Source organism: Oncorhynchus mykiss, chromosome 13 (assembly GCF_013265735.2).
Source record: "Oncorhynchus mykiss isolate Arlee chromosome 13, USDA_OmykA_1.1, whole genome shotgun sequence".
NCBI classification, from domain to species: domain Eukaryota; kingdom Metazoa; phylum Chordata; class Actinopteri; order Salmoniformes; family Salmonidae; genus Oncorhynchus; species Oncorhynchus mykiss.
In genome coordinates this window covers 11135281-11158022 of record NC_048577.1, presented here as the reverse complement: position 1 = coordinate 11158022, position 22742 = coordinate 11135281, and the positions used below count along the sequence as shown (strand labels likewise).

The following is a 22742-nucleotide window of genomic DNA, read 5'->3' as shown; positions in this document are numbered from 1 at the left end:
TCTCTCTCATTGTATTTCTCTCTCCATCTCTCTCATTGTATTTCTCTCCATCTCTCTCATTGTATTTCTCTCCATCTCTCTCATTGTATTTGTCTCTCTCATTGTATTTATCTCATTATATTTCTCTCTTATATTTCTCTCTCCCTTTGTATTTCTCTCATTGTATTTCTCTCTCCATCTCTCTCAGTGTATTTATCTCTTATTATATTTCTCTCTCATTGTATTTATCTCGCTCTCATTGTATTTCTCTCCATCTCTCATTGTATTTCTCTCCATTTATATTTCTCTCATTGTATTTCTCTCCATCTCTCTCATTGTATTTATCCCTCTCCATCTCTCTCTCCAATTGTAGGCCTTTTTCTCTCCCCTTCTCAATGCAGGACTACATCTCATTATCTGATACAGAAGCAGTGAAATATCCCCCTGAGCAAATGCTACTGTGTGTAAGTCACTCTGTGTGTACCCACTACGCATGCAATGCCAGTGTGTGTGCGCGTGTGTGTACACTACCAACACTATACCAACATTTGTGACCAGCTGTGTGACCAGCTGCCCATTACCAGACCTTCCTATTTAGATTATGTAGGGCACACACACATTTTAGAGGCAGCAGAAAATCCCATGGAAATCATGAGTCATTGCTATGGCGATAGCATTTCAAAAGTAGACTGATATTCTGTTATTTGAAGTTAGTTTACATACTGTTGGCCTACCTATATGTCATTGATATTAGTACCTGACCTGCGTGTGTTCCTGTGTGTGAGAGAGAGTGAGTGTGTGAGAGTGCAAGAACTATAACAGCATTTTTTACAATATAATACCCCAAGAATACTTCAATCAACCCAACCACAACACATCCATTTATTTTTCTTAGAGCAGAATATGGGTTGATCATTATGTTTGCAAATCTGTGGCAACGATGGGAATAAAGTACTGCAATCTACAACATGGGCAAGTAGTCAAACTGAATGAGAAAGAGACGGCTGTGAATAATCACAACTCAATACAGGGTTTGTACTGAGAATCTCCCTGGTGTTCTGCATTCTGTTATTGTACTGAGAATCTCCCTGGTGTTCTGCATTCTGTTATTGTACTGAGAATCTCCCTGGTGTTCTGCATTCTGTTATTGTACTGAGAATCTCCCTGGTGTTCTGCATTCTGTTATTCTCTCTATGTGGAACATCCAGGAACACTAATGCATTCTACACAGTAGTGAGACAATATTCCACTGCACCAAGTGCCACCTGAGCGAGTTCCCATCGTGTGAGTGTGTGTGTTGTGATTGTATGCCATATCAAGTAGCCCTGGCTGTGACGAATCGCTGAGCTCCCAGTAACACAATCCTAGACCCACCCAGGCTTAACACCAGTCTGTCATGTTTTTACGCTTTCTAATTCTAATGTCCATTTTCCTCTAATGGTTACCATGGTGATTATACAACAGAGCAGTATATGTCGACTGCATGGCTCAAATGGTGACAGTTTCTGCTGAACCAGTGCATCCAGAGGTGTAAAGCTACATGGCAGCTCATAGGCAAAGTGTGAGTGAGTGAGTGAGTGAGTGAGTGAGTGAGAGTCTATTTAAACCGACATCCCTTCTCTGAGAGGTCCTTGCTGAAGTTGTCCAGCTCTGTGCACCTGGCCTTGAGTTTGGCATCACTAGCACACTCTGTTGAGGTGGGCCAACGCTCTACCCAGGCATCCTTGCCCAGCATGTATGTAGCACTGAGAGAGAGAGAGAGAGAGAGAAGAGGGAAAGAAGAGGGAAAGAAGAGAGAAAATAACCCCTTTAGGCAGATATTAACATAACTTTATTGCTCTGACTTGCTTTGTCTTGTCAGTACTATAAGTCCATTATAACATGTCACTGCCTCTCCCCACCTGTTGGTGGAGCTGTCCTTGTACCAGAGGTCAGTTTTTGGCCCCATGATGAGGTAGTCTGTACCCTCCTTCAGGTCCAGACCTCCTCTACAGCCAGCATGTGACAGGAAGACCTTAGTGTCACCCACACTGACCCCTTCCTCCACTCCTAGAGAGAGAGGGGAGGGAGGGAGGGAGGGAGGGAGGGAGGGAGGGAGGGAGGGAGGGAGGGAGGGAGGGGAGAGACAGAGTTAACCATGTTTGAACTAACTCAGCATCACATTCTGAAACAAAGAGGGTAAGGAGAGATGGGTAGAGGACAGAGAAGGACTAGATGACATAAGATGCTTACCTATTTTTATAACCTGTGTGATCTTCATCTCATATCTGTCATACTGACTCTGGCTGACACTCAGGACCTTGGCCTTGTACACTGGAGGACAGACGCGTGAGAAGCATCAGAACAGCAAAATACACTCTACTCAATCAATGATATGATACACTTGACTGTCCCCAAGGAACAATTTGACTAAGACAATTAAAGAATGAAGCGTTAGATGATAGTTTCACCTCTGACGGACAACATTCATTTATAGCTGTACCATATACTGTACATGGTATAGTATTGTCTCGGTGTGACAGATTTACAGATCTATAATGCCTATAACATGTCTATAATCTCTATAACATGTCTATAATGCCTATAACATGTCTATAATCTCTATAGCATGCCTATATGTCTAGAATGCCTATAACCTCTATAACATGCCTATATGTCTATAATGCCTATAACATGTCTATAATCTCTATAGCATGCCTATATGTCTAGATTGCCTATAACATGTCTATAATCTCTATAACATGCCTATATGTCTATAATGCCTATAACATGTCTATAATCTCTACAGCATGCCTATATGTCTAGAATGCCTATAACATGTCTATAATCTCTATAGCATGCCTATATGTCTATAATGCCTATAACATGTCTATAATCTCAAAAGCATGCCTATATGTCTAGAATGCCTATAACATGTCTATAATCTCTATAACATGCCTATATGTCTATAATGCCTATAACATGTCTATAATCTCTATAACATGCCTATATGTCTATAATGCCTATAACATGTCTATAACATGCCTATTACATGTCTATGCCTATAACATGTCTATAATCTTTATAACATGCCTATTACATGTCTATGCCTATAACATGTCTATGCCTATAACATGCCTATAACATGTCTATAATGCTTATAACATGTCTATAAATTCTTATAACATGTCTATGTCTATAAGATGTATATAGTGCCTATAACATGTCTATAAATGCTTATAACATGTCTATGTCTATAAGATGTATATAGTGCCTATAACATGTCTATAAATGCTTATAACATGTCTATGTCTATAAAATGTATATAGTGCCTATAACATGTCTATAATTTATATAGCCTGTCTATAACGTTCAGAACATATCTATAACGTCTATAACATGTCTATAATGCTTATAACATGTCAATAACATGTATATAATGTCTATAACATGCATACAATGCATATAACACGTCTATAACATGTATATAATCTTCAGAACATATCTATAACATGTCTATAATGCCTATAACATGTCTATGACATGTCTATAACACGTCTAACATATGTTTAATGCCTATAACATCTATGTCTATAAAATGTCTGTCTATAACATGTTTATAACATGTCTAAAGTGTCTATCATGTCTATAATGCCTATAACATGTCTATGCATATAACGTGTCTACAATGACTATAACATGTCTATAAGGTCTATAACATGCATACAATGCCTATAACACTTCTATAGCATGTCTATAATGTTCAGAACATATCTATAACATGTCTATAATGCCTATGACATGTCTATAACGTATATAACATTATGTCTATAACACATCTATAACATGTCTATAATGCCTATAACATGTCTGTCTATAACATGCCTATAACATCCCTATAATGCCTATAATATTCTTATAACATGTCTATACCCTGCCTATAATGCATATAACATGCCTATAATATGCCTATAAGATGTATATAACATGTCTATATTGCCTATAATATTCATACAACATGTCTATAATGCCTATGACATGTCTGTAATGCCTATTACATGTCTGTCTATAACATGCCTATAATATTTCTATAACATGTCTATAATGCCTATAACATGCCTATAATATGTCTATAATGCCTATAACATTCATATAACATGTCTATAACATGTCAATAATGCCTATAACATGTCTATAACATGCCTATAACATGTATATAATACATATAACATGCCTATAATATCTACAACATGTATATAATGTCTATAACATGTACATAATACATATAACATGCCTATAATATTCATATAACATGTCTATAATCTATATAACATGTCTATAATGCCTATAACATGCCTATAACATGTATATAATACATATAACATGTCTATAATATCTACACCATGTATATAATGTCTATAACATGCCTATAACATGTCTATAACATGCCTATAACATGTATATAATACATATAACATGCCTATAATATCTACAACACGTATATAATGTCTATAACATGGGTATTATATTCTATAGTGAAAACAGATATAGCATACCGTGGTATAATCCTTTGCATGCGTGGTCCTCTCGTGCTCCATAGGGGACTGGATCGGTTAGGGACTTAGACACACAGCAATCACCTCATAGGAGAGAGACACACATCATTATCACACACACTCATGTATGGCACACACATAAACACACACACACACACAACCACACACAGATACACACACGCACGCACACACACACTCACCCTGTGTACAGCGACATATATTGTTCCTGCAGATCTGTGAGAGTTCGTCCTTGTCCTCTTTGGGGCTGTAGAAGCGACTGCAGCGGTGGTCTGATAGAGAGACACGCTATGTTAACATTTCTCCACCAGACAGAGAGAAATGATCAACTCCAATGTTTACAATAGCTTCTCTTGTTCGAGGGCATATGAAATATGGTCAAAACAAACCATAGTCCTACCTGGGTTGTAGTACTCATAGAGTGACAGTATCTACCTGGGTTGTAGTACTCATAGACAGTAGCAGTATCTACCTGGGTTGTAGTACTCATATAGACAGTGACAGTATCTACCTGGGTTGTAGTACTCATAGAGTGACAGTATCTACCTGGGTTGTAGTACTCATAGACAGTAGCAGTATCTACCTGAGTTGTAGTACTCATATAGACAGTGACAGTATCTACCTGGGTTGTTGTACTCATAGACAGTGACAGTATCTACCTGGGTTGTAGTACTCATAGACAGTAGCAGTATCTACCTGGGTTGTAGTACTCATAGACAGTAGCAGTATCTACCTGGGTTGTAGTACTTATAGACAGTAGCAGTATCTACCTGGGTTGTAGTACTCGTTGACAGTGACAGTATCTACCTGGGTTGTAGTACTCAGACAGTATCTACCTGGGTTGTAGTATTCGTAGACAGTAACAGTATCTACCTGGTTGTAGTACTCGTAGACAGTATCTAACTGGGTTGTAGTACTCGTAGACAGTGACAGTATCTACCTTGGTTGTAGTACTTGTAGACAGTATCTACCTGGGTTGTAGTACTCGTAGACAGTGACAGTATCTACCTGGGTTGTAGTACTCGTAGACAGTATCTACCTGGGTTGTAGTACTCGTAGACAGTGACAGTATCTACCTGGGTTGTAGTACTCGTAGACAGTATCTACCTGTGTTGTAGTATTCGTAGACAGTAACAGTATCTACCTGGTTGTAGTACTCGTAGACAGTGACAGTATCTACCTGGGTTGTAGTACTCATAGACAGTATCTACCTGGGTTGTAGTACTCGTAGACAGTGACAGTATCTACCTGGGTTGTAGTACTCGTAGACAGTATCTACCTGGATTGTAGTACTCGTAGACAGTATCTACCTGGGTTGTAGTACTCGTAGACAGTAACAGTATCTACCTGGTTGTAGTACTCGTAGACAGTGACAGTATCTACCTGGGTTGTAGTACTCGTAGACAGTATCTACCTGGGTTGTAGTACTCATAGACAGTGACAGATGAAGGTTGGAGGAGTCCCACTTTGAACGTCTGCTGCAGTCGGAAGATGATGGTCTCAGTCTCCTTGTTGGACACCTGGTAGTACAGGTAGACCACAGAAGAGCACAATGAAGCTACTTCCGGACACTGATCTAAGGCCAGTTTTGAGTTAATAGTTTGCCTTTTACCTTTAAGATTTGTGGAGGGAAAGCTGATCCAAGATCTGTGCCTACAGGCCACAGACAACCTCAACCCAGACAGAGCGAAAAAAAAGTATGACCAATCAACTTCTAGGGTTGACATGGTAACGCTGGTCTCTCTACGTTCAGGTCATAGAAATAGAATGAGATTCTATTGAGATTCTATTTCTATGGTTCCAGTATCTTGAACAGGTGAATGATGAAAAGGAAGTTACCCCTTGACACTGATCTAAGATCCCACCTAAAAAGTTAGGATTTCTGAGAGGATAAACTGATCCTAGATCTGTTCTGGTACCTTGAAGAGGTGGATGATGAGGGAGCCTCTGTCACTCAGGTTGTCCACTATCTGGAAGTTGTTGATGTAACGGTCCACTGAGTTGGTCAGCTGGAGGCAAACAAACACAAAAACAAACAAACACTTTCAATATGCACACGGTCACAATAAGCTACACTTAAACACATGCAGTAGAAAACAAGTTGGACATTGAGTCAAAGACCAGACATGCAGTTAGACAGCCATCTAGTGGAGACAGATGAACATTACAAGTATATTAAAGGGATAATTCACCTTAATTACATATCGGTTTCCTTACCCTGTAAGCAGTCTATGGACAAGGTATGACAGCAATCCATGCTTTGATTTAGTTTCCCTGACACTGTTTCCAAATGCATATGTGGCACAAATCCCCTTTAGCGTTTAGCATTTGTGGCGCAAATCTCATTAAAGTAATGGGTCCGATATTAGCATTTTTTGGCATCATGTTCAAATCCTCTGTAAGTGACTTTGTTGAGCTTCACAATAAGTGTTAGATACTTTCCGATGATTTGGATACGAGGTGCAAAACAAATAAAACATATCGGTCCCATGACTTGAATTGGACTTGTGCTACACCTGCTAAAACGTTAGCATCTGGAAACAGTGCCAGGGAAATAAAACCAAAGCATGGATTGCTGTCATAACTTGTCCATAGACGGTTGACAGGGTAAGGAAACCAATGTGTAACTTAGTAATTGGGGTGAACTGTCCCTTTAACGTGGGTTCCAGTACCATCTCCAGGTCTTCATTCTCTGGCACGAACCCAGTAGGAAGACTGATGTCCAGAACAACCATCCTGACCTCCCTTAGTCCCAGTGCCCTGGAGGAAGGAAAGAGAGAGAGAGAATAGTAGAATGAAGAGGAAGATGGAATGAAAAAGTAGAGACTCAAGTGTTATCCAATAACAGTAAGTCCCCTAGTGTATTTCCCAGAGGGGACCAAAGGAGAGTATGAAAAGACAGACTGCCAGGTAGCCTAGACATTCAACATAGTACTGCATAATCTCACCTGACATTAATAGTGATCCTGTAGGACTTCTCTGCATCTGGTGGAGGTTTTTCTGTCAACGGGGTTAAAAAAAAACATTGAGTTTAAGATTTGAGACTGGGATTGAGACTAAGATTGAGATTAAGATTAAGATACAAATGGAGATTGAGAGCTGGATTAACCTACCACTAGATTCTGCGATGGTCACGTCCAAATCAAAGTTCTTGCAGCTGCTCTTCTCATGCATCTCAGGGAGCTCGTTGTAGTAGGTCACCACCTAGGTCAGAGGTCATTAGACCAGGAAGTGACAACACAAACAAATATGACGTCATACATCAATGTGACAAGATGATCATAGACAAGCTCTACTATCATGCATTGACTAATGGCCATAGACATGTGTTGTGGTCATACCTCTAGTATACCTTGCCCCTTCCCTTTGGCCTCCACTCTGAATCCCTGGTCTATAGGAGCCTGAGTGAAAACCCCACAGAAGAGGGGAGATGGTGAAAGAGGAACATCATACATCATGGTTCCTAAAACTAGGCCACATATTTGACATCAGATACAGGTAGGTTGGGAGAGAAGAAATGGTGAAAGAGAGAGAGAGGAAGAGAGAACAGCATCCCTCCTACCCTGGAGGAGCGTGCCACGTAGGAGGTCCTGGGGTCAAAGTGGTAGCGCTGGTCGCTGCGGCCCTGGATGCTCAGGTCCACCTGGAGACTCAGGTCATTGGGAGGTTTCTTCATCAGGTACCCAGACAGACCCTGCAGAACAACCATGGTGGGCTGGGGGAGAGAGAGGAAGCAGAAAGATTATTATAAAAGATGTACTGGATTGTGTGGAGATCCAAATGGCGGAGGGCAACAAACTGGACTGGTTAGTGACAACCTGCAATAACACTGTTGACATAAACTCAGCTCACTGACATCATGCAATACTCGTTTCCAATGATGTCACTCAGTACCTGGGTGGATCCGTAGCCCCCGCCCCTGCGGCGCTGCTCATTGAGCCACTCGAAAGGTGCGGCGGCTTCAGTCATGTGATGACTCTTCACCAGGGCTAGCAGGGCGTAGCCCGTCGCTTCCAGAGTGAACAGGCGGTTCTCACTGTCTGGCCAATGGGTACCGTCTGGAGGAGGGGAGAGAGGGAGGAAGGAGGGAGGGAGGAGAGGGGGAGAGAATAACAGTGAAGGACAGCAGAGAGAGGGGGGGAGAGAGAGAGAAACAGAGACAAACAGACATTTCCCTACCTGGAGAGGCAGCTTTGAGTAGCAGGGTTTTAAAGAACAGTGAAGGTGTCTCGTCAACCAGAGACAGAGCGTAGGCAGAGATGGCCAGAGAGTAGGGCCTCTTCAGACTACCATACGTGCTCCTCAGATAGTTGGCAGCATTCTGGATCCCATTCTAATACAATACAATAGAATACAACTTCACTGTCTATCCATTAGTTTGGTGGCTTATTAATTCCATTCTTATATGAGCAGAGGGATAAAGAACAAACCTGAATTTTAACACAAAAGAGTTGGCAGGAAAGCCCCATTTCCCAACACCGACATGCCATTTACACCGGTTGGATTCATGGTCAGCCATGGCGCATGCAAACGTAGCGTGATAACAGGTCGGACAACGAAATCCAAGATCCACCAGGGGAGGCAGGTAAAAACGCATCCTACTCACAGATGACTAACTTACTTCTAACTGGGGCATCAGGTAGCCTAGTGGTTAGAGCGTTGGGATCGAATCCCCCAGCTGACAAGGTCATTTTGCCCCTATACAACAATTTGGTCTTAGGTCCTCCCGGGTGGCGCAGTGGTTAAGGGCGCTGTACTGCAGCGCCAGTTGTGCCACCAGAGACTCTGGGTTCGCGCACAATTGGCCTAGCGTCGTCCGAGTTAGGGAGGGTTTGGCCGGTAGGGAAATCCTTGTCTCATCGCGCACCAGGGACTCCTGTGGCGGGACGGGCGCAGTGCACGCTAACCAAGGTTGCCAAGTGCACGGTGTTTCCTCCGACACATTGGTGCGGCTGGCTTCCGGGTTGGATGCGCGCTGTGTTAAGAAGCAGTGCGGCTTGGTTGGGTTGTGTATCGGAGGACGCATGACTTTTATCCTTCGTCTCTCCCGAGCCCGTACAGGAGTTGTAGCGATGAGACAAGATAGTAGCTACTAAACAATTGGATACCACGACATTGGGGAGAAAAAGGGGTAAAAATTCAACAACAAAAAACAAAAAAATAAATAAAATTGGTTGTTTTGCCCCTGAACAACCCACATTGTAAATAAGAATTTGTTCTTAATTGACTTGCCTAGTTAAATAAAGGTTAAATAAATAAAAATAAATAACTGACTTATCTCCCGTCCCAATATAACAGTTTCTGCCGGTTCTGGGACCGGCTTACCTTGATGGTGTGGCCAGCTCCATTGCAGTTGAGTTCTGTACCCTTGGTGGCTTCAGTCATGGCTATCAGGACAAAGGCTGTGAGAGTGGACTGAGACTCTGCACCTTGTACTCCACCCTGGAGAAGAGAGAAGCTGTTATCAGACTTCAGTCCCAGATCTCTCCCTGTCTGTTAGAGTGTGAATGTGTGCGCACATCAGTCCATGTGTGTATTTGTGCGCACGTGCTTCTGCATCCACCCGTGTGTGTGTGTCTCTTCTTACTGTCATAGTAGTAGTGTAGACAGGGTTGTCCTCTCTGAAAGATCCAGTGGTCTGCTGTTTGTTGTTGATCAGGTAGAGGAGAGGACCACACACGTCCTGTTCACTCACTCCTACCAGCTGACGAGCCATAGAGAACACCTTCACTACATACGCTGTGATCCTATAAGGGATAGGGGAGAGAGGGGGAGGGGGTGGGGGAGAGGGGGAGAAAGAGATGGTGGGCAGGGAGAGGGAGAGAACGAGGGTGGTGGGGAAGGTAGAGGGGGAGAAAGAGAGGGTGGGGGGAAGGGAAAGGGGTGAAGGGAGAGGGGGAGAAAGAGATGGTGGGCAGGGAGAGGGAGAGAACGAGGGTGGTGGGGAAGGGAGAGGGGTGGAGGGAGAGGGGGAGAAAGTGAGGGTGGGGGGAAGGGAGAGGGGGAGAAAGAGAGGGTGGGGGGAAGGGAGAGGGGGAGAAAGAGAGGGTGGGGGGAAGGGAGAGGGGTGGAGGGAGAGGGGGAGAAAGAGAGGGTGGGGGGAAGGGAGAGGGGTGGAGGGAGAGGGGGAGAGGTCGAGGTGGGGAAAGAGAAGGTAGAGGGGAAGGGAGAGAGGGGGAGGGAGAGGAGAGGGAGACAGAAAGAGAGAGAGAAAAGGGGAAAGGTAGAGAGAGAGGCTGTGAGGGTTACAAATACAATCCATTGTATTATTTAGATTACTCTGTGATTGACACATTCTTCTTCTTCTTCTATGTATTTGAACAATACCATGTGCTTGTGCCTTCATTCCTGTAGGGGGGGTAAGAGTCGTCTTTCTTCTTATACACCAGCTGCTTCTGGTAGCCTTTCTGTATGTAGTTCATGGCCTCCACCCTGCGTTGCACCCCTACAGCCTCCCAGTCGTTGGAATGGTCCAGGTAGACAGTGGCTATAAGAGGCAGGGTGATGCTGGCTAGGTTCTGTTCCACACAGCCACCAGGCATACGGATCAAAGAGGCCAGAGAGTCACCGCTGATACTGTTGTCTATGGTATCAGCCAACAGGTTACCTGGTGGGAGGAGCAGAGCAGAGTAGAGTAGAGTAGAGTAAAGCAGAGTAGAGTAGAGAGTGGAGAGAGCAGAGTAGAGTAGAGCAGAGTAGAGTAAAGCAGAGTAGAGTAGAGAGTGGAGAGAGCAGAGTAGAGTAGAGCAGAGTAGAGTAGAGAGTGGAGAGAGCAGAGCAGAGTAGAGAGTAGAGCAGAGTAGAGTAGAGTAGAGAGTGGAGAGAGCAGAGTAGAGTAGAGCAGAGTAGAGTAGAGCAGAGTAGAGTAGAGAGTGGAGAGAGCAGAGTAGAGTAGAGAATGGAGAGAGCAGAGTAGAGTAGAGCAGAGTAGAGTAGAGCAGAGTAGAGTAGAGAGTGGAGAGAGCAGAGTAGTGTAGAGAGTGGAGAGAGCAGAGTAGAGTAGAGAGTGGAGAGAGCAGAGTAGAGTAGAGAGTGGAGAGAGCAGAGTAGAGTAGAGAGTGGAGCAGAGTAGAGTAGAGAGTGGAGCAGAGTAGAGTAGAGAGTGGAGAGAGCAGAGTAGAGAGTAGAGTAGAGCAGAGTAGAGTAGAGAGTAGAGTAGAGCAAAGTAGAGTATAGAGTGGAGAGAGCAGAGTAGAGTAGAGAGTGGAGAGAGCAGAGTAGAGTAGAGTGGAGAGAGCAGAGCAGAGTAGAGTAGAGAGTGGAGAGAGCAGAGTAGAGAGTAGAGTAGAGCAGAGTAGAGTAGAGAGTAGAGTAGAGCAAAGTAGAGTATAGAGTGGAGAGAGCAGAGTAGAGTAGAGAGTGGAGAGAGCAGAGTAGAGTAGAGTGGAGAGAGCAGAGTAGAGTAGAGTGGAGAGAGCAGAGTAGAGTAGAGAGTAGAGTAGAGCAGAGAGTAGAGTAGAGCAAAGTAGAGTATAGAGTGGAGAGAGCAGAGTAGAGTAGAGAGTGGAGAGAGCAGAGTAGAGTAGAGAGGAGAGAGCAGAGTAGAGTAGAGTGGAGAGAGCAGAGTAGAGTAGAGTAGAGCAGAGTAGAGTAGAGTAGAGAGTAGAGTAGAGCAGAGTAGAGTAGAGAGAGCAGAATAGAGAATAGAATGGAAGGAATGGAATAGAATAGGTTATGTGTCCACACAGCTGCTTTGGCTTCACAATGCCCATAACCAACCCAAAGGGTTAGAGGCACCCGCCAGCCACCATCTCTGTCTAATAAGGTAAACCTTGTTTCTCAGTTAGGCCTACCCCTGATGTTGATGAATGTCTCTGGTTGAGAGTTTGGAACCAGGGAGCCCAGCTCCACTTTGTCCACCTCCACTACCTGCCTCCCATCTGGGGGGAAACATAGTAAGAATACTTAGTAAAGGCTGTTTCTAAAGGGGACATGGTAATGGTGAGCATTAGGGTTAGAGATGATGAGTGTCTTAGTTCTGCTCACCGTTCCCTCCCTTGACAGAAGGATTCAATACAAAACTCTGCACTTTAGTCTTCTGCACTCCTTCCACCTGTTACAGGGTTTTGAAAACAGCTTTGAGATACCGGTCCTCGTGTCTTAGGTAAGGACACTGATTCACAGTCGCTATATATATTTTATTTATTTTATTATTATTATTATTTATTTTTTTAACTAACATCTGAAATAGTCACCCACCACCACGCGTAGCTTCTTATTGACCCCGTCGCTACCCATAAACCCTTTGGCCATGGCAAGGACCTCCAGTAGCATCTCTCCGGCCTTGAGCGGTATGATGGTGTAGGGAACCACCAGGGACGAGCTGCCCTTCAACCTCACCTCCTGGGTGTGTTTCCCATTGAACGCCACACTGCACATGTCCTCTGTCTTCAGTAGCACCACCTTAACCTGGGTTGAGTAGAGGAGGAAACGGAGATGATCAAGACACAAAATGGCTGAGAGGAAGTGAGCAGAACTGGGTGGATTTCACATGTCCTCCGTCTTCAGTAGCACCATTGCTTCTAGGTAAGCTGAAAAGAGGAGGAAACTGGGACGGTCAAGACACAAAATGGCTGACAGTAATGGGAGGGTTAGGAGGGTTAAGACACAAAATGGCTGACAGTAATGGGAGGGTTAGGAGGGTTAAGACACAAAATGGCTGACAGTAATGGGAGGGTTAAGACACAAAATGGCTGACAGTAATGGGAGGGTTAGGAGGGTTAAGACACAAAATGGCTGACAGGAAGGGATCAGAGGGGAGCTAGCGGGTGGGAGTAGAGGGAGTAGTAGGTAGATAGAGGTTTCCTCAGATATTAATTCATCAGCCTGATGGTTAAGGTACGGCTTGAGGATTAGATAGAAGTCATGGGTGAGAGGCCAGAGGTGAGCTTGCCTCCAAGTCCTCGTCGCCATAGTTATGGAGCACAGCTTTGATCTCCACGTGTTCGTTCCTCGCTACTGAGTACGGCAGCTTCAGGTCCACGAAGAAACGCTTCCACGCACGCACGTTCCACGGCTCGGCTACGCAGAAACCTGGAATAAAAACAAAATGATTCAAATGAACAAACAGCAGGTGGTTGAGGACTTCATGCTTTAGTTAGAATGATAGAATTGTACAGCAATATGTTGTATTCCTCATATGGCACCAGTATCCTCACTAGCATACTACCTGGACTCCTCCTGGGAAATGACTGAATATGGGTACAGTGAGAGGAAGCCATTTTAGACCACTGACAATTAGGCCCAATCCCAAATAGACCCCTTAAATCCTAAACCCTATGCACATGTGGTGATCTGATTGGACATGACAGGTGTTAGTGATATGGTAACAGTTCCACCTTGCCCTCTGATTGGTGTTTCACCTTGCCAACAAGGGCGTGGCTATGGCTACCATGGCTACCCCAGGGGAAGGGAAGGGTCTACCTGTTACAGGTGAGGAGCTGATGGCTAGTACCCCCCACTGGGTGATAGTGTCTGGGAAGATGGATTCCACATGCAGCGTTGCCAACCTGTAAGGAACAGACCCAAACTAATGAATCCCATTGAGTTGACCTCTTGTAAGCTCAGCTTGTGGCATGAGCACAGTAAAACATTATCTTGAAGGTAAATAGAGAGAGAGACTGGTGGATTGTGATCGATTGATGCCGTTGCCTAATGCAATGCTAACAGTGACACGCACGCGCACAAATAAATACACACACACACAAATATCCCTGGGACAGTACACGATGGTGCAACAGTGTTTATTTTTGGGGGGGAATGAAAAAAGGCCAGGCTGTTCCTGATCTGTTAACCCAGCCAGTCTCAATGTGACCTCCAGTCCACTGTGGTGCAACTCTGGGGATTTACAGAGTAGGTCGTTTCATTTCAAAGGGATACTGCGAGATTCTGTCAATTTGCCCTTTTCTACTTCTCCAGAGTCTAATGAACTCGTGGATACCATTTCTGTGTCTCTATGTGCAGTATGAAGGAAGTTCTAGGCGGCTACCAGAGCGGCAGGTAGCCTAGTGGTTAGAGCGTTGGACTAGTAACCGAAAGGCTGCTAGATCAAATCCCAGAGCTGACACAAGGCAGTTAACCCACTGTTCCCACCGTGGCCGTCATTGAAAATGAGAATTTGTTCTTAACTGACTTGCCTAGTTAAATAAAGGTCAAATAAAAAAAATACTAGCTTAATTGCCAGAACCTTGCAGTATCCCTTTAAGGGTGAGAGGAGTGTGGCTTGGCCTATTCCTCTTTCGACTGGGATCACAAAACTGGTCAACCCCTCATAGAAAGAGTTTTCCCTGGACAGGTCATGTGGTTAGGAAAAACCCCTGGCCCTACTCATAGGAAGTAGCCTGTAGTACGCACAGTTCAGCACAGTTTCAAACCAAGTCTTGAGCCTATGAGCAGGGCAACTGCTGTCCCTTTCTATAAAGGGGTGAGAGGACAGACACACATTCACTCACCCGTCTCTGCTGTCCTCAGGCACACTGGGCAGCGGCAGGTCTTTCCACAGCCATGACTCATAGAACTTAGACCTTACTGTCACCTCACTCTCCTCCATAAAGTCATCCTCCTCTTCCTCCTCCTCTTCCTCAGCAAAAGACCCTCTCTGTCCTTCCAGAACAGGTTTGGATTCCATTCTCACTAAAGACTCGCTCAATATTTCTTCACCTGATGCCAAAAAATAAACATGTTAAAACTCTGTTTGATGGATGAGTGGATGAATCGATTGATTGACGGATTAATTGAGCAATCAATCAGTTTGAACTCAGTTCTCTGCTGTAACATACAGGGGCCACTTGGACGGAAGTTAGATCTGGTTAGAATGAAATTAAATTAGACGAGGGGTCCAAGACTAAGACCGGGAGGGGAGCGAGGGGTCCAAGACTAAGACCGGGAGGGGAGCGAGGGGTCCAAGACCGAGACCAGAAAAATGCAAATCCACCATAATAAGAGTTGAAAAAGTCCAGTATTTCTGTGTTCAGATTTCAGAAGGACATTCTTTAGACATTCAGAATGGGGATAAATGCTGAGGACAGAAGTTATCACTAATCCAAACAGGTCCATAAGAAGACAAGTTTACCCTAGTGTCCCCTTACTAATAGTTAGCATAAAACTTTCAAGCAATTTCCCACACTAGTTCCTACCAGCAAATCAAGGAAATCCTGCTGAGCACTGAAAAATATCCTCAAACCTTGTAGTGAAAGTAATGGACAGTCATTTTACAAGTAAAGTAGGAACCCCAGGTTTCAATAGGGGATCAGATATTCATGTGTCATGAAAGGAGTGTGGATATTTGGCCTGGCGAAGCTGTTTTACGTGCTGACTGGTGATGTGCAGTTTGCGAACAATTCATTATTTTTGAACAACTCTTTTGACTGACTCGAGAGTCATGATTCATTCATTTTAGTCATTTGTTTGACCTGCTAATGCTGGCAGCAATGAACCCTACAGCAGGGTTAAGACACACTCTTCAGGCTCGGTGGCTCCAGAGAAGAGCTTTGATCTCCAACTAACTGTCTGTCATATGGTGCAGGAAAATAGATCATGAGCATAGAGAAGAAAAATACATGATTACAACTGATAATGAATCACATGGTGCAAGAACAAGTGCAATTAATTGATTATTGAATGTTATGGACGCAGCTTTGTAGAATCAAAACACACAGACTCTGCTCAACAAACTCAATGGTCTCTCGCATCTCGGGGAAAATGTGTCTGTCCAGGGTCAGCCTGAGTAGATCTGTGGTGGTAGGCGGTATGGTGGTGGTATGGGGTAGTCTGGTGTCAAACTCCTCTCCCCTGTACTTGGAGCAGCAGTACCTGAAAGTGCCAAACAATTCTGTTCAGTGCACTTCACTTCAATTCAGCTCAACTCAACAACTCAATTCAACTCAACTCAGCTCAGCTCAATTGAACTCAACTCAGTACCTGAAGGCCTTGATGCATTCCCATCCCTCAGTGATGTAGAGGGAGCGTCGGGTGCAGGAGTAAGGCATGGGGATCTCTCTCAGGCCATCCTTACAACACTGACGCAACAGCTTCTCTCTGTAGTGGTTCTCTGTGGGGAAGAGAGAGAGCTCAGAACCATCTATCTATCAATCAATCAATCGATCCACCTTTCCGTCAATAAATCAGTCCCCCACTCAATCAATGAATCATTCCATACATCAACCAAAAATGAACATAGCACTTTTTCTGTCACTGACCCAGTAGAGTTCTGCGTTGCAACATCTCAGCAGAGCGCCTCCTCCTGGACCTCCCTGGGCACTGCATGCCTGCAGAAGAGATGGAAGGGGGGGGGGGGGGGGGGGGGGGGGGGGAACACAGATGTCTATACCACTGGTCTGTTTTACTCAAACTCATGATTGGGCGACTCTGGAATGTTTTGCTTTAACTAATCTTCCCTGCAGGCTCACAGTAAACAAACACAACATTACAAACATGGCCTTTGGATGCCTGCAAAGGCCATGTAACCTTGATTTAACTAGGCAAGTCAGTTAAGAACAAATTCTTATTTACAATGACGGCCTACCAAAAGGCAAAAGGCCTTCTGTGGGGGCGGGGATTAAAACTAAAATGAGTTAAATAAAAATATAGGACAAAACACATCACGACAAGACAGACAACACAACACTACATAAAGACAGACAGCACAACACTACATAAAGAGAGACCTAAGACAACACTACACTACATAAAGACAGATCTAAGACAACACAACACTACATAAAGACAGACAACACAACACTACATAAAGAGAGACCTAAGACAACACAACACTAAATAAAGAGAAACCTAAGACAACACTACACTACATAAAGACAGACAACACAACACTACATAAAGAGAGACCTAAGACAACACTACACTACATAAAGACAGACCTAAGACAACACAACACTACATAAAGACAGACAACACAACACTACATAAAGAGAGACCTAAGACAACACAACACTACATAAAGAGAAACCTAAGACAACACTTCACTACATACAGAGAGAACTAAGACAACACAACACTACATAAAGACAGACAACACAACACTACATAAAGACAGACAACACAACACTACATAAAGAGAAACCTAAGACAACACTACACTACATAAAGAGAAACCTAAGACAACACAACACTACATAAAGAGAGACCTAAGACAACACAACACTACATAAAGAGAGACCTAAGACAACACAACACTACATAAAGACAGACCTAAGACAACACAACACTACATAAAGACAGACAACACAACACTACATAAAGAGAGACCTAAGACAACACAACACTACATACAGAGAGACCTAAGACAACACAACACTACATACAGAGAGACCTCAGACAACACAACACTACATAAAGACAGACCTAAGACAACACAACACTACATAAAGACAGACAACACAACACTACATAAAGACAGACCTAAGACAACACAACACTACATAAAGAGAGACCTAAGACAACACAACACTACATAAAGACAGACAACACAACACTACATAAAAAGAGACCTAAGACAACACAACACTACATAAAGACAGACCTAAGACAACACAACTCTACATAAAGACAGACAACACAACACTACATAAAGAGAGACCTAAGACAACACAACACTACATAAAGACAGACCTAAGACAACACAACACTACATAAAGAGAGACCTAAGACAACACAACACTACATAAAGAGAGACCTAAGACAACACTACACTACATAAAGACAGACCTAAGACAACACAACACTACATAAAGACAGACAACACAACACTACATAAAGAGAGACCTAAGACAACACAACACTACATAAAGACAGACCTAAGACAACACAACACTACATACAGAGAGACCTAAGACAACACAACACTACATAAAGACAGACAACACAACACTACATAAAGAGAAACCTAAGACAACACTACACTACATAAAGAGAGACCTAAGACAACACAACACTACATAAAGACAGACAACACAACACTACATAAAGAGAGACCTAAGACAACACAACACTACATAAAGAGAGACCTAAGACAACACAACACTACATAAAGAGAGACCTAAGACAACACAACACTATAGAAAGACAGACCTCAGACAACACAACACTACATAAAGAGAGACCTCAGACACCACAACACTACATAAAGAGAGACCTAAGACAACACAACACTACATAAAGACAGACCTAAGACAACACAACACTACATAAAGACAGACCTAAGACAACACAACACTACATACAGAGAGACCTAAGACAACACAACACTACATAAAGACAGACCTAAGACAACACAACACTACATACAGAGAGACCTAAGTCAACACAACACTACATACAGAGAGACCTAAGACAACACAACACTACATAAAGACAGACCTAAGACAACACAACACTACATACAGAGAGACCTAAGTCAACACAACACTACATACAGAGAGACCTAAGACAACACAACACTACATAAAGACAGACCTAAGACAACACAACACTACATAAAGACAGACCTAAGACAACACAACACTACATACAGAGAGACCTAAGACAACACTACATAAAGACAGACCTAAGACAACACAACATACAGAGAGACCTAAGTCAACACAACACTACATACAGAGAGACCTAAGACAACACAACACTACATACAGAGAGACCTAAGACAACACAACACTACATACAGAGAGACCTAAGACAACACCACACTACATAAAGAGAGACCTAAGACAACACAACACTACATAAAGAGAGACCTAAGACAACACAACACTACATAAAGAGAGACCTAAGACAAGAAAACACTACATAAAGACAGACCTAATATAACACAACACTACATAAAGAGAGACACCACAACACTACATAAAGACAGACCTAATATAACACAACACTACATAAAGAGAGACACCACAACACTACATAAAGACAGACCTAAGACAACACAACACTACATACAGAGAGACCTAAGACAACACAACACTACATACAGAGAGACCTAAGACAACACAACACTACATAAAGAGAGTCCTAAGACAACACAACACTACATACAGAGAGACCTAAGACAACACAACACTACATACAGAGAGACCTAAGACAACACAACACTACATACAGAGAGACCTAAGACAACACAACACTACATAAAGACAGACCTAAGACAACACTACATACAGAGAGACCTTAGACAACACAACACTACATACAGAGAGATCTAAGACAACACAACAATACATACAGAGAGACCTAAGACAACACCACACTACATAAATAGAGACCTAAGACAGCACAACACTACATACAGAGAGACCTAAGACAACACAACACTACATACAGAGAGACCTAAGACAACACAACACTACATACAGAGAGACCTAAGACAACATAACACTACATACAGAGAGACCTAAGACAACACAACACTACATAAAGAGAGACCTAAGACAACAACCATTAGAGGACTGATGTTACCCTCTTTCCTCGTATTAATCATTAGAGGACTGATGTTACCCTCTTTCCTCGTATTAACCATCAGAGGACTGATGTTACCCTCTTTCATCATATTAACCATTAGAGGACTGATGTTACCCTCTTTCCTCGTATTAACCATTAGAGGACTGATGTTACCTTCTTTCCTCGTATTAACCATTAGAGGACTGATGTTACCCTCTTTCCTCGTATTAACCATTAGAGAACTGATGTTATCCTCTTTCCTCGTATTAACCATCAGAGGACTGATGTTACCCTCTTTCCTCGTATTAACCATCAGAGGACTGATGTTACCCTCTTTCCTCGTATTAACCATCAGAGGACTGATGTTACCCTCTTTCCTCGTATTAACCATCAGAGGACTGATGTTACCCTCTTTCCACGTATTAACCATTAGAGGACTGATGTTACCCTCTTTCCTCGTATTAACCATTAGAGGACTGATGTTACCCTCTTTCCTCGTATTAACCATTAGAGGACTGATGTGACCCTCTTTCCTCGTATTAACCATCAGAGGACTGATGTTACCCTCTTTCCACGTATTAACCATTAGAGGACTGATGTTACCCTCTTTCCTCGTATTAACCATTAGAGGACTGATGTTACCCTCTTTCCTCGTATTAACCATCAGAGGACTGATGTTACCCTCTTTCCTCGTATTAACCATCAGAGGACTGATGTTACCCTCTTTCCTCGTATTAACCATCAGAGGACTGATGTTACCCTCTTTCCACGTATTAACCATTAGAGGACTGATGTTACCCTCTTTCCTCGTATTAACCATTAGAGGACTGATGTTACCCTCTTTCCTCGTATTAACCATTAGAGGACTGATGTGACCCTCTTTCCTCGTATTAACCATCAGAGGACTGATGTTACCCTCTTTCCACGTATTAACCATTAGAGGACTGATGTTACCCTCTTTCCTCGTATTAACCATTAGAGGACTGATGTTACCCTCTTTCCTCGTATTAATCAAAAGAAGGTGGCTCTTCCTGTGTGTGTCTGTGTGTCTGTCTGTCTGTCTGTCTGTCTGTCTGTCTGTCTGTCTGTCTGTCTGTCTGTCTGTCTGTCTGTCTGTCTGTCTGTCTGTGTATGTGCGCCTGCGTTGTGTGCTACCTTGTCTAGAAGAGGTGGCTCCACCAGTGTTGGAGTAAAACAGTAGTCCAGCGTCAGTGAAGACACCCATGCTGTTGCTGCCCCCACCGTGGGTACAGCCTATGTCCCCCCCTTCCACCACCTGCCAAATCTGATGGGGGCAAAGAGGAGTCAGAGGAGAGGGGTCAGAGGAGAGGGGTCAGAGGAGTCAGAGAAGAGGGGTCAGAGGAATCAGAGAAGAGGGGTCAGAGGAGTCAGAGAAAGAGGGGTCAGAGGAGTCAGAGAAAGAGGGGTCAGAGGAGAGGAGTCAGAGGAGAGGGGTCAGAGGAGAGGAGTCAGAGGTGTGTTATCCAGATGGTAGCTTCAGATGATTGGCTGATCGACTGACCCCTCCACTGTCCCCATTACTCTCCTCTCTGTGTCTCTGTCTATTGATTTCCACAGACCCACACAGTCTCCCTCACCTTCCTCTGTGTGAGCCTCTGTCTGTTGAGCAGGAACACAGCGTTGTCCACCACCACCAGACTGACCATGGCTCCTGGGTCTCCTCTCACCTGGAAGTTGAACCCTCTCCCTGGGTGGTAGTACTCTGAGGGCCTGGAGCCAGCTGGACCAACACTCAACTGGGGCGGGGGGGGGGGGGGGGGGGGGCAATGATATTTGAATTGTCTTTATTAATTTGGAACTTCTGTGAGTGTAATGTTTACTGTTAATTTGTATTGTTTATTTCACTTTTGTTTGTTATCTACTTCACTTGCTTTGGCAGTGTTGACATATGTTTCCCATGCCAATAAAGCCTTTACATTGAATTGAATTGAAATGAGAGGAAAGAGAGTGGAACATGAGAAGCTGGTAGTTGAACCCTTTCCCTGAGTTGTCCAGTCCACTCACCGCCCCAACACAGGCATCCTCCACATCCACCCACACAGAATCAGCCACCACCTCCGACGTCCCCGCCCACGGCAGCATGTAGAATGCCACAACGCGAAATGAGGGCATCATCTCCTTGGTAACGGTCAACAGAATGTTGGTCATGTCCTGACCTCCGACCTCTAGTCTCTTGGCAACGATGATTTTGCCCTTGTTCAACACCTGTAGGAGGAGTTTGAGACACACTTCATTTTGTTCACTAAATATTTCCTTTGGGGACAGACAAAGGTACATTTTGAAGACAGAGCTACAACTACAGTGGGGAGAACAAGTATTTGATATACTGCCGATTTTGCAGGTTTTCCTACTTACAAAGCATGTAGAGGTCTGTAATTTTTATCCTAGGTATACTTCAACTGTGATAGACGGAATCTAAAACAAAAATCCAGAAAATCACATTGTATGATTTTTAAGTAATTCATTAGCATTTTATTGCATGACATAAGTATTTGATACATCAGAAAAGCATAACTTAATATTTGGTAGAGAAACCTTTGTTTGCAATTACAGAGATCATACACGTCCTGTAGTTCTTGACCAGGTTTGCACACACTGCAGCAGGGATTTTGGCCCACTCCTCCATACAGACCTTCTCCAGATCCTTCAGGTTTCGGGGCTGTCGCTGGGCAATATGGACTTTCAGCTCCCTCCAAAGATTTTCTATTGGGTTCAGGTCTGGAGACTGGCTAGGCCACTCCA

The 22742-nt window shown here is 43.6% G+C and overlaps 1 protein-coding gene across 2 annotated transcripts in view; it reads right to left on the bottom strand.

Annotated features, from left to right (window-relative positions):
• Positions 1–832: 832 nt before the first annotated feature.
• Positions 833–22742, bottom strand: part of LOC110514149 (venom factor) — a 28583-nt gene continuing 6673 nt past the window's right edge. For both annotated transcript variants that reach the window (XM_036942310.1, XM_036942311.1), the window contains exons 16-44: positions 22005–22205; positions 21578–21736; positions 21135–21264; positions 16730–16798; positions 16452–16581; positions 16192–16343; positions 14984–15191; positions 13956–14041; positions 13426–13565; positions 12732–12941; positions 12519–12585; positions 12326–12412; positions 10860–11139; positions 10120–10279; positions 9858–9974; positions 8712–8865; positions 8427–8590; positions 8095–8247; positions 7874–7933; positions 7646–7736; positions 7481–7532; positions 7205–7292; positions 6452–6541; positions 5947–6052; positions 4715–4804; positions 4515–4598; positions 2212–2292; positions 1881–2028; positions 833–1724 (exon numbers count right to left, since the gene is read on the bottom strand). In XM_036942310.1, coding sequence (XP_036798205.1) covers positions 1577–1724; positions 1881–2028; positions 2212–2292; positions 4515–4598; positions 4715–4804; positions 5947–6052; positions 6452–6541; positions 7205–7292; positions 7481–7532; positions 7646–7736; positions 7874–7933; positions 8095–8247; positions 8427–8590; positions 8712–8865; positions 9858–9974; positions 10120–10279; positions 10860–11139; positions 12326–12412; positions 12519–12585; positions 12732–12941; positions 13426–13565; positions 13956–14041; positions 14984–15191; positions 16192–16343; positions 16452–16581; positions 16730–16798; positions 21135–21264; positions 21578–21736; positions 22005–22205 — 3705 coding nt within the window. In that variant the 3' untranslated portion in view covers positions 833–1576. The remainder of the gene's footprint in view (positions 1725–1880; positions 2029–2211; positions 2293–4514; positions 4599–4714; positions 4805–5946; positions 6053–6451; positions 6542–7204; positions 7293–7480; positions 7533–7645; positions 7737–7873; positions 7934–8094; positions 8248–8426; positions 8591–8711; positions 8866–9857; positions 9975–10119; positions 10280–10859; positions 11140–12325; positions 12413–12518; positions 12586–12731; positions 12942–13425; positions 13566–13955; positions 14042–14983; positions 15192–16191; positions 16344–16451; positions 16582–16729; positions 16799–21134; positions 21265–21577; positions 21737–22004; positions 22206–22742) is intronic.